General features: G+C 38.2%; 1 protein-coding gene across 5 annotated transcripts in view; it reads right to left on the reverse strand.

Moving 5' to 3' along the window:
* Nucleotides 1-5000: 5000 nt before the first annotated feature.
* CCNI (cyclin I) overlaps nt 5001-13926 on the reverse strand; it is a 31798-nt gene continuing 22872 nt past the window's right edge. For all 5 annotated transcript variants that reach the window (XM_087434466.1, XM_014787820.2, XM_004430862.3 and 2 more), the window contains 4 exons: nt 13636-13710; nt 13341-13481; nt 12807-13037; nt 5001-6586 (listed from right to left, as the gene is read on the reverse strand). In XM_087434466.1, the coding sequence (XP_087290592.1) occupies nt 6143-6586; nt 12807-13037; nt 13341-13481; nt 13636-13710 (891 nt within the window). In that variant the 3' untranslated portion in view covers nt 5001-6142. The remainder of the gene's footprint in view (nt 6587-12806; nt 13038-13340; nt 13482-13635; nt 13711-13926) is intronic.

Below are 13926 nucleotides of genomic sequence, written 5' to 3' on the forward strand. Positions count from 1 at the left end.
TGGTTATTCAAACTTAGTTTGGTATCAAAATTATGCCAGTTTTAAGCTCAAAGGGAAATTTAAGTGAAGTTTAAGTCACAGAATTCTGTTTAAGATGCTCTCCTCATCTCCGATACAACAAAAAAAATCCCTTTGCTGTCAACTGGGGTTTTAACCTAAAAGTCTTTATGGTGTTTAAAATGTGCCAGTGGTTGGGTAGATGACCTTTCTGCCTCTGGGACTCAATATTTAAAGGTACCTTAAAATAATTTTCTGGCCCATCCCTGCCTTTTTATTTCTTGTGAAACTCTGCTTTACCTTATGTCCAGAGTTTTTATATCCTGGACCATGGGAAACAAACCCCAAACAAGTACATATCCTGTCCCAGACAACAGCATCATTGACAATGGTTCTGATTCACATTGTCTTCTCAGTTACCCAGGTGGCTTTCTCCACTATGTCTGCAAAAAAATCTGCTGGAAATAACTTAAAATACACCCACATACACACACACTTCTGCTAGCCGAGTCTGTGATTTCTAATGCTGACTTGTTTGTGATGGTCTAGATTAATTTATTAGCAGTCACCTCTTAGGGGCAGTTTTCATAGTCAAGGGACAATTTGCAAACTCATTTCTATTTTAGAGCATGAACATGCATTTTAAGTTACCTTTTAAATTTCATTACTTGTCTATAGTCTGCTTTTGCCATCATTTTCCAGCCCGATAGTGGGTAAGATCATAAAAACACTATTGGTGACATGAGTTGCATTTGGTGAAGATCCTTAGGAGTGATCCCCTCTATTTAAGAATGGTAACATATGCTTCTGTTGAAAGGTGAAATGATGAAGCAACAGTCCTTGCCTCTTGAATCATTTGATTCTAGGAAAGAGGTTAGAGCAATTGGATGAGCATGCTGACAAGAGGCTTTCTTTACTTAGAAAGACACTATTATTAAATGCAATCAAGTCAGATTCATCTGAGCCACTAAATGATCAAAATATAAGAGTTAAGGGGCCGGCCCCGTGGCTTAGCAGTTAAGTGCGCACGCTCTGCTACTGGCGGCCCGGGTTTGCATCCCAGGCGCGCACCCATGCACCACTTCTCCGGCCATGCTAAGGCCGCATCCCACATACAGCAACTAGAAGGATGTGCAACTATGACATACAACTATCTACTGGGGCTTTGGGGAAAAAAAAAAAAAGGAGGAAGACTGGCAATAGATGTTAGCTCAGAGCTGGTCTTCCTCAGCAAAGAGAGGAGGGTTAGCATGGATGTTAGCTCAGGGCTGATCTTCCTAACAAAAAAAAAAAAAATTATAAGAGTTAAGAGCCATCCCTTCCATACTACACTATAACCTGTAAGACTAAAGATCTGCTAGTGACGTGACCAGTGTTTGGGGGGGTTGATGGGTGGGTACCAACTCCTTAACTGATGCCAGAGCATGACATATCATGAGTTTTGTAAGTTCAACACAAGCATCCTATTGTGTGCAACCATGGTAATCACTAAGGACACTAACAGGATTTATTTTTAAATTATTTTTAATATTTTAACATCAACTTCGACTACCCTATCAGTCATTTTAAAAACAAATTTTGCATCAAGTTGTCAAGACATCTTTTATGCAATATTTAAACATCAAATTAGGCAGTACTATTTTAAGTAGGGAAATGTGTAGTGTACTATTGCTATTTCCTTTTTTTTGGTCCCTTTTTAGTCCTTAGGTTATAGGAAGTGTAAGAGCAATCATCTTAATGGGAAGGGGTGGAGGAACAGGCTATTGTAAGTAGGTTGGCTTCTGTTCAGTTACCCAGGGAAAGCTGATCATGGACACCACTGGTCAAGTGCACTGCCATCTATCTCTCCATTGACTTGGCATTTTACTTCAGGTGGTTCCTTTTTCTTAAACGGTGATAAAACTAGTAGGTTCTCAAGTTCTCCTGGCTGACCAACTAAGAAAGATATGAAACCATCCCAGTGCTAATTATCATCAATAAGAACAATTATTTGCTTATCCCTAGCTAGATTATGGAAAAGCAAGAATTGAGCCATCTGAACCTATTTCCATTGGTAACAGGGTTTTTCATTCGATCTATAAAAAATATTACTTGAGGGCCGGCTCCGTGGCTTAGCGGTTAAGTGCGCGCGCTCTGATGCTGGCGGCCCGGGTTCGGATCCCGGGAGCGCCCCGAGGCACCACTTCTCCGTCCAACGTGAGGCCGGGTCCCACGTACAGCAACTAGAAGGATGTGAACCTATGACATACAACTATCTACTGGGGCTTTGGGGGGAAAAAACTGAATAAATAAAATCTTTAAAAAAAAAAAATATTACTTGATTTCAGATGCAGACTGCCTTATTGCTACAAGTGTAGTCTAAGCCTAGATGGTCTACTTGAGATTGGCACAGCATGTATATAAAGGAGAGATCCCATCTTAATCAGTATGCACTGAGCTGGGGCAGATAAAATTAGGTCCTCTTCCCAATATGCTTAGCCAAACTTATTTTTCCCATCAACTGTACCTATCAAATGAAACTTCCTTCTTAGTTGTGTTAGTTATGTTTTTTGCCTATCATTGGCCCAGCTTATGGGTAAACAAACAGTGCTGGGTATTTGAAAAACTAAGTACATAATTTTCACTGTATTTATGTTTCTACACAAAACCTTTTGCTTTGCAGATGACTGTCATCTTTCTACCCCAGAACACCAGGGATGCCCTCTCCCTGGATGATTGTGAGAACATCTGGCACAGTATCTTCTCTTCTCAGTTGAAAATGTACAAACTACCTTAAGATGAAGTAACAAGTTCCCCACCATGTTGGCTGAGCATCAATGGCTGAATCACACTTTAAGTGAAAGGCCACTGTGCTGCTCTGGGCAGTAATGCTCAAGCACAACTTACTTTCTTGTTTCAGGAACTCCAGAATGAGTTAATTAGAAAGCTTGAAAATCCAAGTATGTAAAGAGTACAGAGGACACACACAGGTGTTGGTTCTAACAGAGGAGAAAAGGAATAATACCTCTTGGGGGGCAGACACTAATGTCTTAATTCCCTCAAAACTGGGAATTACTAGGCTCAGATTCTCATCAGCTTGGGTGAGTGAAGAGCTACGTTCCAGTTTCCTTCAGAACCAAAGGCACAGTGTCAGGAACATTTCTGACAAATTGGTTATATCTGATTTTTGGGAGGACTCCCCCCTCCTAGCCTTCCCTTCCCCCTCCACACTAATATAAGACATCTTTCAGAGAAAAAACATTCAGTTCTCCAGATTGCAACTTCATACCAATCTTGCCGAGTGAAGTAAACATTTAGCTTCTCCCAGTCTGATCTTCAAGAGCTAGAGCATGTACTTGCACTTTTTCTGTTGAATGCAGGATTAGAGAATAACTAATTTATGCCCATGAAGTTTACTTCCTTGCCTCTGCGGAGGCTTCATGGAACCATAGGTTTTCCGACCACCAGGAGGCACCACAGAATTATGATCCATGAAGCTCAAGTTTCCAAATCTTAGAAGAGAATAGTTTGTGATGTGATGCCAAGATTTAAGACAAGTAACTTAGGAGAAGCTAATGCGAACAGTTTCAGGTAAAACAAGATCTAATTTAACAGCAGGAACATTCTTAATGAAAAATTCCAACTGTTCAAGAATATCGTGCTTTTTCTGTCTCAATCCAGGAGTTCAGTCCCCTCAGAGCCAAAGTTCTCCAAGAGCCCATCGTAGCTCAGGTCTCTGGACAGTGGCAGACACACAGCATGCTCAGGAGGGTCTGGTCTCCAAAGTACTATCATTTAATTGAACTATGGGTTAAATAATAGTTTTGAGGCCTGAGAGCTAGCAGCCCAACCATGCCAATTCAGTTTTCCATGAAAATACTATGTTCCAAACTGATTTACCATCAATTTTTGCTAAGACTAGAAAACCTCAAGATAAGTAACTAAAATCTTCTTGTCCTGTAACTTCTGTTCAAGCTGTAGCTACTGTACTACAAATGAAATATTCTGACCCTAGACTCAATTTTATCACTTGCTTTCTATATAACAAAAATGTTCCTTATCTGTTAAGTAGAGGTGGGGCGACTGAGTGCCATTTATTTTACAGAAATGATGAACATGTAGTTGTAGCCTTCTTGGAGCTTCCCACAATTCAGGAGAATTAAGAAACAGAACTAGGGCCGGCTGGGTGGCTCAGTGGTTAAGTGCACGCACTCCACTGCTGGCAGGCCAGGTTCGGATCCCGGGCACGCACCGACGCACCGCTTCTCTGGCCATGCTGAGGCCGCATCCCACATACAGCAACTAGAAGGATGTGCAACTATGACATACAACTATCTACTGGGGCTTGGGGGGGGAGGGGGGAGGAGGATTGGCAATAGATGTTAGCTCAGAGCTGGTCTTCCTCAGCAAAAAGAGGAGGGTTAGCACGATGTTAGCTCAGGGCTGATCTTCCTCACAAAAAAAAAAAAACCAGAACTAGATGACAATTAGGATAAGTGGGATTTTTTTATGTGTATCTGCAAAGCCAGTGTCTTACTATCTTTATCCAAAAATAGTTCATTTTTTTAATCTTCCCTCCCACTCCCTGCACTTACATGTAAGTAAAAGTTTCTCATGATTAGTTTATAAGATCATAAGTAGGCAGGTAGCCAACCCTACCACAAGAATTTCAAAAAAGTCAGATGTTGACCTGAGAATACTCTTGATCTGCTAAACAGAACAAAATCAGTGGGTTAAAAATGACACATTATCTAGATATGGGTCTGTGCCTGCCCTCACAGACAGTTCCATTAAGATGAGAATTTACTATTTGGAAGGTCCATAGTCCTCCAGTGAGAAAATAACATAAAGGAAAAATTCTTATGTAAAAAACCTATATCCCTCAGTCACATTTAAATCCCCTTTACTTTTGTTCTATTTTCCATAAGCATAGTCTTAGGATTTTTACTGTTTTCTATAGTTGAAATAGCAGTGCCTAAGCAATCAGGAATTTGCACCTCTTCACAAGCAGAAAAAAGTTGAGATACAAAGGTTAAGGACAACTTTTATTGCTACCAGAGGCTTTTATCATCAGTACATGGTTCTGACCTGCAATACCTTCTTCAAACTGCACAGGGAGCTCAGGATCCAGAAGTCATTAAGAGAAATACAGGTAGGCTGGGAGGCAGGGGGAATAACTTTTACCGAGAAAATCCTAATAGCTTAACATAAAACTAGGGTACTGAATTCAATTACATGTTACAGACTCCAATCATAGAGCTGCTCCAACATCTACACAGTCTCTCCTACTGATTATATATGAGTGAAAACTGATCAGTTACAAAAAAAAAATGTAATTTTAGTCGTTACATGTTTCTTTGGTGAGCACTTGGATATATTAACTTTATCACAAATTCTTTTATACAACTGTCAAAAATGCTTTCAACAAATCTGTCAGTGTCCTAATTACATGCCACTTTTAAGCTTCACTTTAAGATAAACAAAAATGAAAACAATTTTGTTTCCAAACTCTAAAACTTGAAATGAGACTAACACAACAATCAACGTGGTAATGTGAGTCCTTTTTCTATTAATACCTCTGATTCATATGGGGCAATTTTCAAGTACCGTTTTCAGATTAATTAGGATTTGAATTATAGATTAAACATGGCTGTCACAATGAAATAATCTGTTCACTAAATTGCTAAAAAATAATTTTGAGGGTTTCCTAATCAGTGGAAATCAGGCTATAGATCAACATGCATAAAATTCATTAAGTATTCAATGAAGAAGCAAGCAAAAGCAAGAGGCAAGTTAAATCAGGACGTTGGGGACAGGGTTTGCTAGCTATGAACTTTGAAACTTTTAAAAATATCAAATGTGAATTTTTGACACGGGGGCAATCTACATTTTAGCAGAGAAAAAAGTGGAACTGACCAACACTACAAAGAAAGTATGTCAAAAAAAAATTGGGGATCTTTTGAATTTCACACTTTTTTTGGTCTTTAAGTGCTTAAATAATGCTGAATTATAATTAGCCACACAAGGAAACGGGTTATTTTTTGTTTTTATGGCTCACTTCAAATCAGCCTGAAAAGGTATACACATTTATATAGCCTTTCCTAGTTTTCCACATTCCCATTCCCATAGTCGACCTTAATTTGCACTTGAAGTTCAACACCTGAAGCTACATGACAGAAACAGGCTGCAAAGGTGGACAAGGGGAAGCATGTCCCTCTTGCCTTGATAAATCAGTGCCACACACAGGACCCACATTTTCAGAAGCATTATCTTCGTTATAGAGCCGTTTGATTCCATCATAGAAGTCATCCACTTCCATTTCCTCTACTTTGCGTTTAGCAGAGGTATGCTTGCACCCACTGGCCGCTGGGAGATGATGGCAGAAGGCTGCTGTACCTCTGACTGGCACTTCTGGTTTGCTGTTGTCCTTGGAGAAATCTGGGCCTGGGACAGAGGAGGGATGTAATCTGAACACTCCTTTGTCACAGGTCACCAGGGTGTGCTTGAGGGGCCGGTAGACATAAACGGAATTTAGAGGCAGGGAAGACTGTAGAGTAGAAAGGTGATGTGCCACAAGCTCCCGACAGTGGATCAACTGGGAGCTATCCATCTGGGCCGGAGGAAAGAAAACCACAAAGGTGATAATTGAATTAACGTAGGCTGCTCTGTCATCTTTGCTGGCCACTTTTCTGCCCTGTGCCCTCTGTCCTCCCAGCATTCTTTTCTCTCCTCACATTTTCCTCCTCACATTGTCCAACTCATCTACTCCTCCAGTCTACCCATCATTTTCTTAGGAATTATGTCCAAATCTGTATTTCTAATATAAATCTCTTTGGAACTTTGAATGTGTATTTGCAGCTGTATGCTGGAAATCTTCATGAAAGCAGAAACTATTCTCTTGTACACTGCTATACATCCAACATCTGCTTTTGTTCAGTCTATTCCCTCTGTCTAGAAGGCCCTTTACACCACCCTCTTTGCCTTTTCTAATCTCTTCAGTGAAGACCGAAGTACAGATACACACGAAATTCATTAAGCATTTAAGGAAGAAGGCAGAGACAAAAAAAAATTAAATAAGGGATGAGGAAGGCTATCTGGCTAAGAATTTAGAACAATTTAAGTATTTTGTTTTTAAAACAGTAAATGAGAACTTCTGAGAAGTTGTATCTTTATAGAAAAATAGCAGGCTTGACAACACTAGGAAGAAATGTTTTTGTTTAATTTGGGGGTTTCAATAATTCCTTCTTATCCTTCAGATAGTTCAGGTATCAATTCTTTCTGAAGCCACCACTGACTCCCCTCCAGCCCCCTACACACTCAAATTTCAGTGTCATCTGTTTCCATATCAACCTGTCATCATATTTACCACATTACATTAAAATAATCTAACCATTTAAGCTTTTCCATTATAGACCACAAGATCCAAGAGGTAAGCTTTGTGTCATACTTATTTTTTTCCCTAAGTTTCTAGCACAATGACTGTACATGGAAGGCCTTCAAAATTTTACCTGTGGTAAAGAGTAATTAGTCTCTCTGCCCTCCTTTCCCTGGAATTATTGCTCTAGTCAAAATAATCTTCCTCTAGCAACATACATTTCTCCCCTATTCCAATTTTTTTAGCAGCACCCCAATGCCTACCAGAAATAAGCTAATCTCTTTAGCTTGGTATTAATAAGGCTGTCCACAATCTGACCCCAACCTTCTTTTCCAGCCTTTTTCCCTAGCATATCTCAATTTGTGCTCTACATTCCTGCCACACAGGCCTGCTCTCTATTCCGCACAAGTCTTGCCCTTTCTTACTTTACCCTTGCTCATCCTATTTCTACCTGGGAAACTGTATTACCTATTCCGTCCAGGTCTGGCTAACTGCCACCACCTCCAGGAAGCCTACCTTGACTATTTAACTATCAGGGATCACTTTTCAGTCTTGTGTATTTCATAAGTATTTTTTGACATTTCTTAACCAAGTCTTATTCATACCTATATAACCTAGAGCACACAGCATGACTGTTCGCAATACCACAGAGAAAATAAAGGAAAATAGCATGTTCTGCAGGAACATATTTGGTCACGAAATTAATTTTATCTCTAAATATATTCATTACTTGTTACCCAGGAAAGTATCAGTGGAAAAATGGATGAAAGACTGGTGTTAGTCATCATGTAGTACAAATGTAAAAATCCCTGAAATTGTCAGAAACAATACATGAAAATTACTGTTTTTAATTTTTATCATTTTACCAACTACCAATTTGGTTCACTAATTTTCTCCCTAGTTTGAAAGGCACTAGATAACACTCTATGGGTAAGATACTATTAACTAGTATTAGAATTTCTTTTCCTCCCTTAAAAGAATTACCTAATACTTAAGATAGAGCCCAATTATCAAGCTTACAACTTTAGGCTAGGGCTCATCATGTCCCAGGGATGCAGAACAAACTGAGCCATGCTAAGAACAGTGGAACAAAGCACGTGGAAGAGATGGGGCTTAAAAGTTCTTTAAGGCAATTGGTATCCTAGCCAACACTTCAAGAAGCCTACAAAAGAGACGTAATAAAAATGAAAGACAGAAATTGGGATGTGAAAAGAAGGCTATAGTGTAAAATTATTTCTAAAAAGTACCTAGCTTAATGACTGTTCTTTAGCAAATGAATGATATTGAGTGGCCTAGAAAACTAAAAGTACCACAAATATTCTAATGCCTTGGTCATTGAGCATTAATACCACAGCAGAATCTTGAAAAAAGACATGTATTTCAAGTAAAAGGAAGACCGTTAATGTCACTATAATCTTTCTCTGTAAAAAAAGTAAGTAAATAAGGAATTATATTTTAGAGGTGAGGACTGGCAGAAAATGACAGAGCTAGAAAGACACTGGAGAGTATTAAAACCAATACCATCTATGTGAACTCTACTTCTACCCAAATAAGTCCTCTGTCCAAAATAACATATCAAAATAAATTCCTTCTAATCTACTACAACCTGAATTTGTTCTAAGAAAACAAAATAATATGACCCCTTGTTGAGATCCAGTGGAGGAAACAAAACAAGCACATACATTGGAATTACTACATCTTTAGACATCAGACAAGTCCTCTAATGAAACTGTTATAAAAAGTTTAAAATGAGCTTTTTCTAATTGCAGGGTGTGAAGGGAATATTTATTGTCATTTTTCATGACTATCTCCCCAAATTCAAATATGGTAACCATTTGTAAGTACCCCTTGCTAGAAAAACAAACACAACTATAGCTCACCAAGGAAGGTGGGGCACACACCATTGAAAGGTCACAGAGCAAATACGCAAGTAGGTTACTGATGGGAAGGGAAAGTAGAATAGCATAACATATACATGATAGGTTCAAATGGACCCAGGATTGGTGGATAGCACAAAGCACTGAAAATACCTACTGCAGTAGTCTAGTCTTAGGCACCTCTGAGAAGAACTGGGAGACCCTGGTGGCTCCGATGGTCTGCTTCATTAACTCTCTAATTTTAAACTACACCATAGCAGGCAACATCCGCTTTGACTACTGCCTGGCTAGGGACTAGGGAGATCACCACACTAATCTGGGTAGAGTTAAAATCCTGCAATTATCAAGGTGGACCACATCAGTCAAAAAGAGGAGAACAGGAGTATACCCACAGAAGTAGAGGCATGAGAGGAGTAAGAAACAAGTTTAGCCACCCAGAATGATGACCAACAGATAGCACAAGAGCTAAGAGAGGCAGAGGGGGGAACTAGGAGGGACAAGAGGAAGCCTGTCTTTCAAACAGGGAACACTCACTGTACTTTGTCTGAAGTCCAGAAGGAACTTAGGCAGAGCTAGTGATGGTGGCCCCCTCACAGCATGAGATGTCTGTGATGGACCATTGGCAGTCCTCTCAAACCAGGACACTGGGAAACATGTCAGAAGTAATTCTGGCATGATCTCACCGAACTGAAGCAAGAATTTTTTAGAACTAGAACTAGAAATCCAGGAGGAATATCTGGTATTCTATGGCCTCATCTCAGGTCTAATACAGAGATATTAGACCTGGTGTTCCTACCTGAACACAAGTAAATTTAGTAAAGACAACTGAGTCTTGAAGAATCAGGAGCCACCCAGGTTTGGGCCACAACGGCTGGCCACCAGTCCAAGTTGGTTTTAGAGAACTGCTAAGACCAAGTCCCTAAGTCTCTCAAGTTTTATGACCTGTTTTTAACTATCTTCCCCATTATAATTTGAATACTACATGGGACAGAGACTTTTTTATTTTTAGAATCACTGTATCCTCAGTGCCTAGATCATAAATTTCTCAATCAATATTTGTGGAATGTAACTATTTATATACGTATATAATGAAACAGTGGTTTTCAAACTATGTCCAAACAGCTTGTGGAAGGGAAGAGGCCATGTTAAGTAGGACTGCATACCCAATAGGTCTCTGCCCAAACACATATTACAAAGTAATACTTTTCTACTTTGTATTCTGGGATTATATGTATACAAGAGAAGGGTTCCAGTCCTAAAGGAAACTCTGAAAACCACTGGACTGGAATCTTTAAGGTTTGTGTGGTATGGAAAAAGCACTGGTTCTTTTTAGTCTTCTGTACTACTAAGTAGTCCTAAGTCTCTGAGAAAGTCCCAAGTTCACTGCACTGCAGCTATAAAATAAAGGAGTTGAACAAAATGATCTCCAAGAAGATTCTTTCAAATTCCAAGTTTATAATGCTCCAGTAAAGAGAGGAAAACAAGTTTCAGTGAACACTTTCTTCTTCTAGCACCTGAAGACTTATGAAAGAGAATAAGCAGATTCTCCAGTATTTTTCAAGAGATAACAACCCCTCAAAGCTAGGGAATACACATGCTATTTACAACATTCTTATTATTTATGCTTCACAGTCTGTCCTTTCTCTGTGACAGTAACACTTCATAAAGCAAATTTTCTCTGTACTAGCTTGGGAATAGGCACACAGACCAAGTCAGGAGGCATTTAGAGATATGTCATTTGTTCCAATAAAAAAATAAAAAATATAATGTAGAAGATTTTCTATTAATGTCCCTTCCCCCACTTCCACAGTCCAATGTAAATGATTAATAGTTTGACTTGACTTTCTAACACTCTCTTTGGGCAAAGTTGGGTGGTTTATGATAGTTTCTAAAAGTTCTCATTAAATAGCAACCATCTCCTAGGATTTATTTTCATTATAACATTTACTTCAATGGAAACAAAACACTTCTCAATTATTTCATCATCTAAGATATGCTATTAAAAGAACATATCTCCCTTGTAAAGGAGAAACAGCCTGTGTTACACTAACATCCTATGTCCCGGGGATATAGAACAAGCTGAGCCATGCTAAAAACAGTGGAACAAAGCACACAGAAGAGGGATGGGGCTCTAGCTGATATATTGCTCTGATCTTCATCTTTTAAATAAAAGACTCTCAGCCCTTCTCCACTCACAAACCAGGGTCTCAAATTCTCAGAGCTGAGAGGTAGCACCGAGGTACTTCTTGTATGTCTGATAACTTTTACAGCTCACATCTATAAGATCATCAATTATAACGATCTTATAAAATTCCAAGTATCTTACCAAATTCAAGTATTATTCTCTTGATTATTCTTTTATAAGTTTTATTAGTTCAATAACTGCAGCTCTACTAAAATTATTTCTTTTTAGTTTGTTTAAAAACAAAATGTTTTTAACCTTAGAATTTAAAGGTGTTTTCTCTAAATAAAATCCAATAAAATAAATCAGAATACTGTCAAATGAGAGTAAACGGACATATAAAGAGAAAGTAGGTTCATAAGTCTTTTACGGACTCAGTTGGCAGAGGAGTACAGTTTGCAGCAGATCTAAACTTGTATGTTCTATCTGGTGACATGAATAGTTGCTAACATCTAGCACCATTACTAACTTTCCATTTTAATGAGAATTTTCTCCACTAAACCCTTACATTTTATATAGATGGTTAATAAAAATTTAACTGACCTATAATGTTTATACCAATTTCCAGATACAAGTTATGGACTAATCTTAGGCAATAATACAAACTACCAGGACAAAACCATTCAGAAAGATAGTTTCTACTTGCCCAAGTCTGGTACAAATACTTCACTTTCTAGCTGACAATAAATTATTTGCTTGTCTAAAAAGCAACTTCTTGCAATTTATGTTTTTGACTTATTTTTTATAAAGAGTGAAGTATAGAAGTACTATAATGAAACCTATAAATGTAGCTAGGAAGGTTCTTCATACAAAACTAAAGGAGACTATATTAAAGAACATCTTACTAATTTTCCAAGATTCTTAAAGATTTTAAGTAGTCTACAAGAAGGGTTGAAAAGAATCAAGAAAATACTACCTAAGCTTTACAACAGAAAAAAAACCCATCTAGCCCATAAATTTAAATTGTATATTACTTTACACTCTTGTCTACTCTTAAAAACAGTTTCCCGAGCCAGTCCTGATGGCCTAATGGTTAAAGTCCAGCGCACTCTGCTTCAGCAGCCCAGGGTTCGGTTCCCGGGCGCAGAACCACACCACTCATCTGTCAGTAGCCATACTGTGGCAGCAGTTCACGCAGAAGAACTAGAAGGATTTACAACCAGAATATACAACTATGTATTGAGGCTTTGAGGAGTGAAAAAAAAAAAAAGAGGAAGATTGGCAACAGAGGTTAGCTCAGGGCAAATCTTTCCCAGCAAAAAAAAACAAACAAAAAAACCAGTTTGCCATTACAAGATTAGAAACGTCTCTTCATTTTATAACCATCGGGTAACCCTATACATCCCAGTAAGAAATAAACTTAAAATGAACACTATTAAATTAGACTGACACCTACCTGTGCTTTCTGAAGCAGTTCAATTGTAAGAGGAAGCCAATCAGGAATGAGTTTCTCCATTTCCAAACTAACCATGGCCAGAGCAAGCATGGATCCTTTGAATTGCAGAAGTTGGTTGCAGGCCATACAGTGAAGTAGTTGCTTGGTAAGGACTGACAAATGTTGAGACGGGCTCAGTTTGGGCAAATTGAAAAGTAACTGAGGTCTAGTTGACACTGCAATGGCATGAAACTGAAGGGGAAAAAAAAAAAAAAAAAAAATCACAAGAACATCATTCTAGTTTTACTTAAATGTCTAGGTAAATTACGTACAGAAATTGTTTTAGCCTCCTCAGGTATTATTCAATTTCTAACTTTGCAATTTCAGCTTCAGTGATTTGACATATATCCTAACTTCTAATTTTTCCTTGGCTAAATGCAATAATTTCCCTTTTCCTAAAAATCAGAACAAAATAAATGGGCTATCTACTTTTCAAGTTACTGAAATAGGACTACATATTCAAATAAGAAACTAGAAGACTTCAGGTATATTTACAATGTGAAGAAAATCCAATGGTGTGGCTGTATGAAGATCCCAATTCAACTTATCCAGAATAATTCTCTCCATCCTCAGAATTTCAGATGAAGAACATCCACAGAAACTGTCTCTTGCCAACACTTTCAGTACTGGAATTCTCTATATAAAGCAAAGGGGAATGGGGAATGGGGAAGGGAAGAAAGGACAGAAAAAAATAAACTGATTTTCAACTTTTGGTAAACAGAAATAAAATTAATAAATGGAGAGAATTTCAAGAAAAAGACATGATTAATCATTAAAGGAAAATATTTACCTCATCCTCCTCAACAGTCTTGGCAGCTAGGAAAAAACAGCTGATTGCAATACAACTCAAGTATTTTGGGTGGGCCTAAAATTTTGAAGAGGGAAAAAGCAACTTCAGTGATTCTTCAAAAAGTTAAGCTTTTATTTTAAAAAAGCTAGATATGCAGTTGAGACAAGTATGTACACAATTCTGTGGAATTCAATTAATCTGATTCCCACCCACTGCTTTCTAAGATTAGAGCTAACTTTTATTCTATGGAAATACTAAGATCATTCCATTGATGAAGTTCAACCAATGCTA

This window comes from Ceratotherium simum, chromosome 8 (assembly GCF_057802395.1).
Source record: "Ceratotherium simum simum isolate JZ-2026a chromosome 8, ASM5780239v1, whole genome shotgun sequence".
NCBI classification, from domain to species: Eukaryota; Metazoa; Chordata; class Mammalia; order Perissodactyla; family Rhinocerotidae; genus Ceratotherium; species Ceratotherium simum.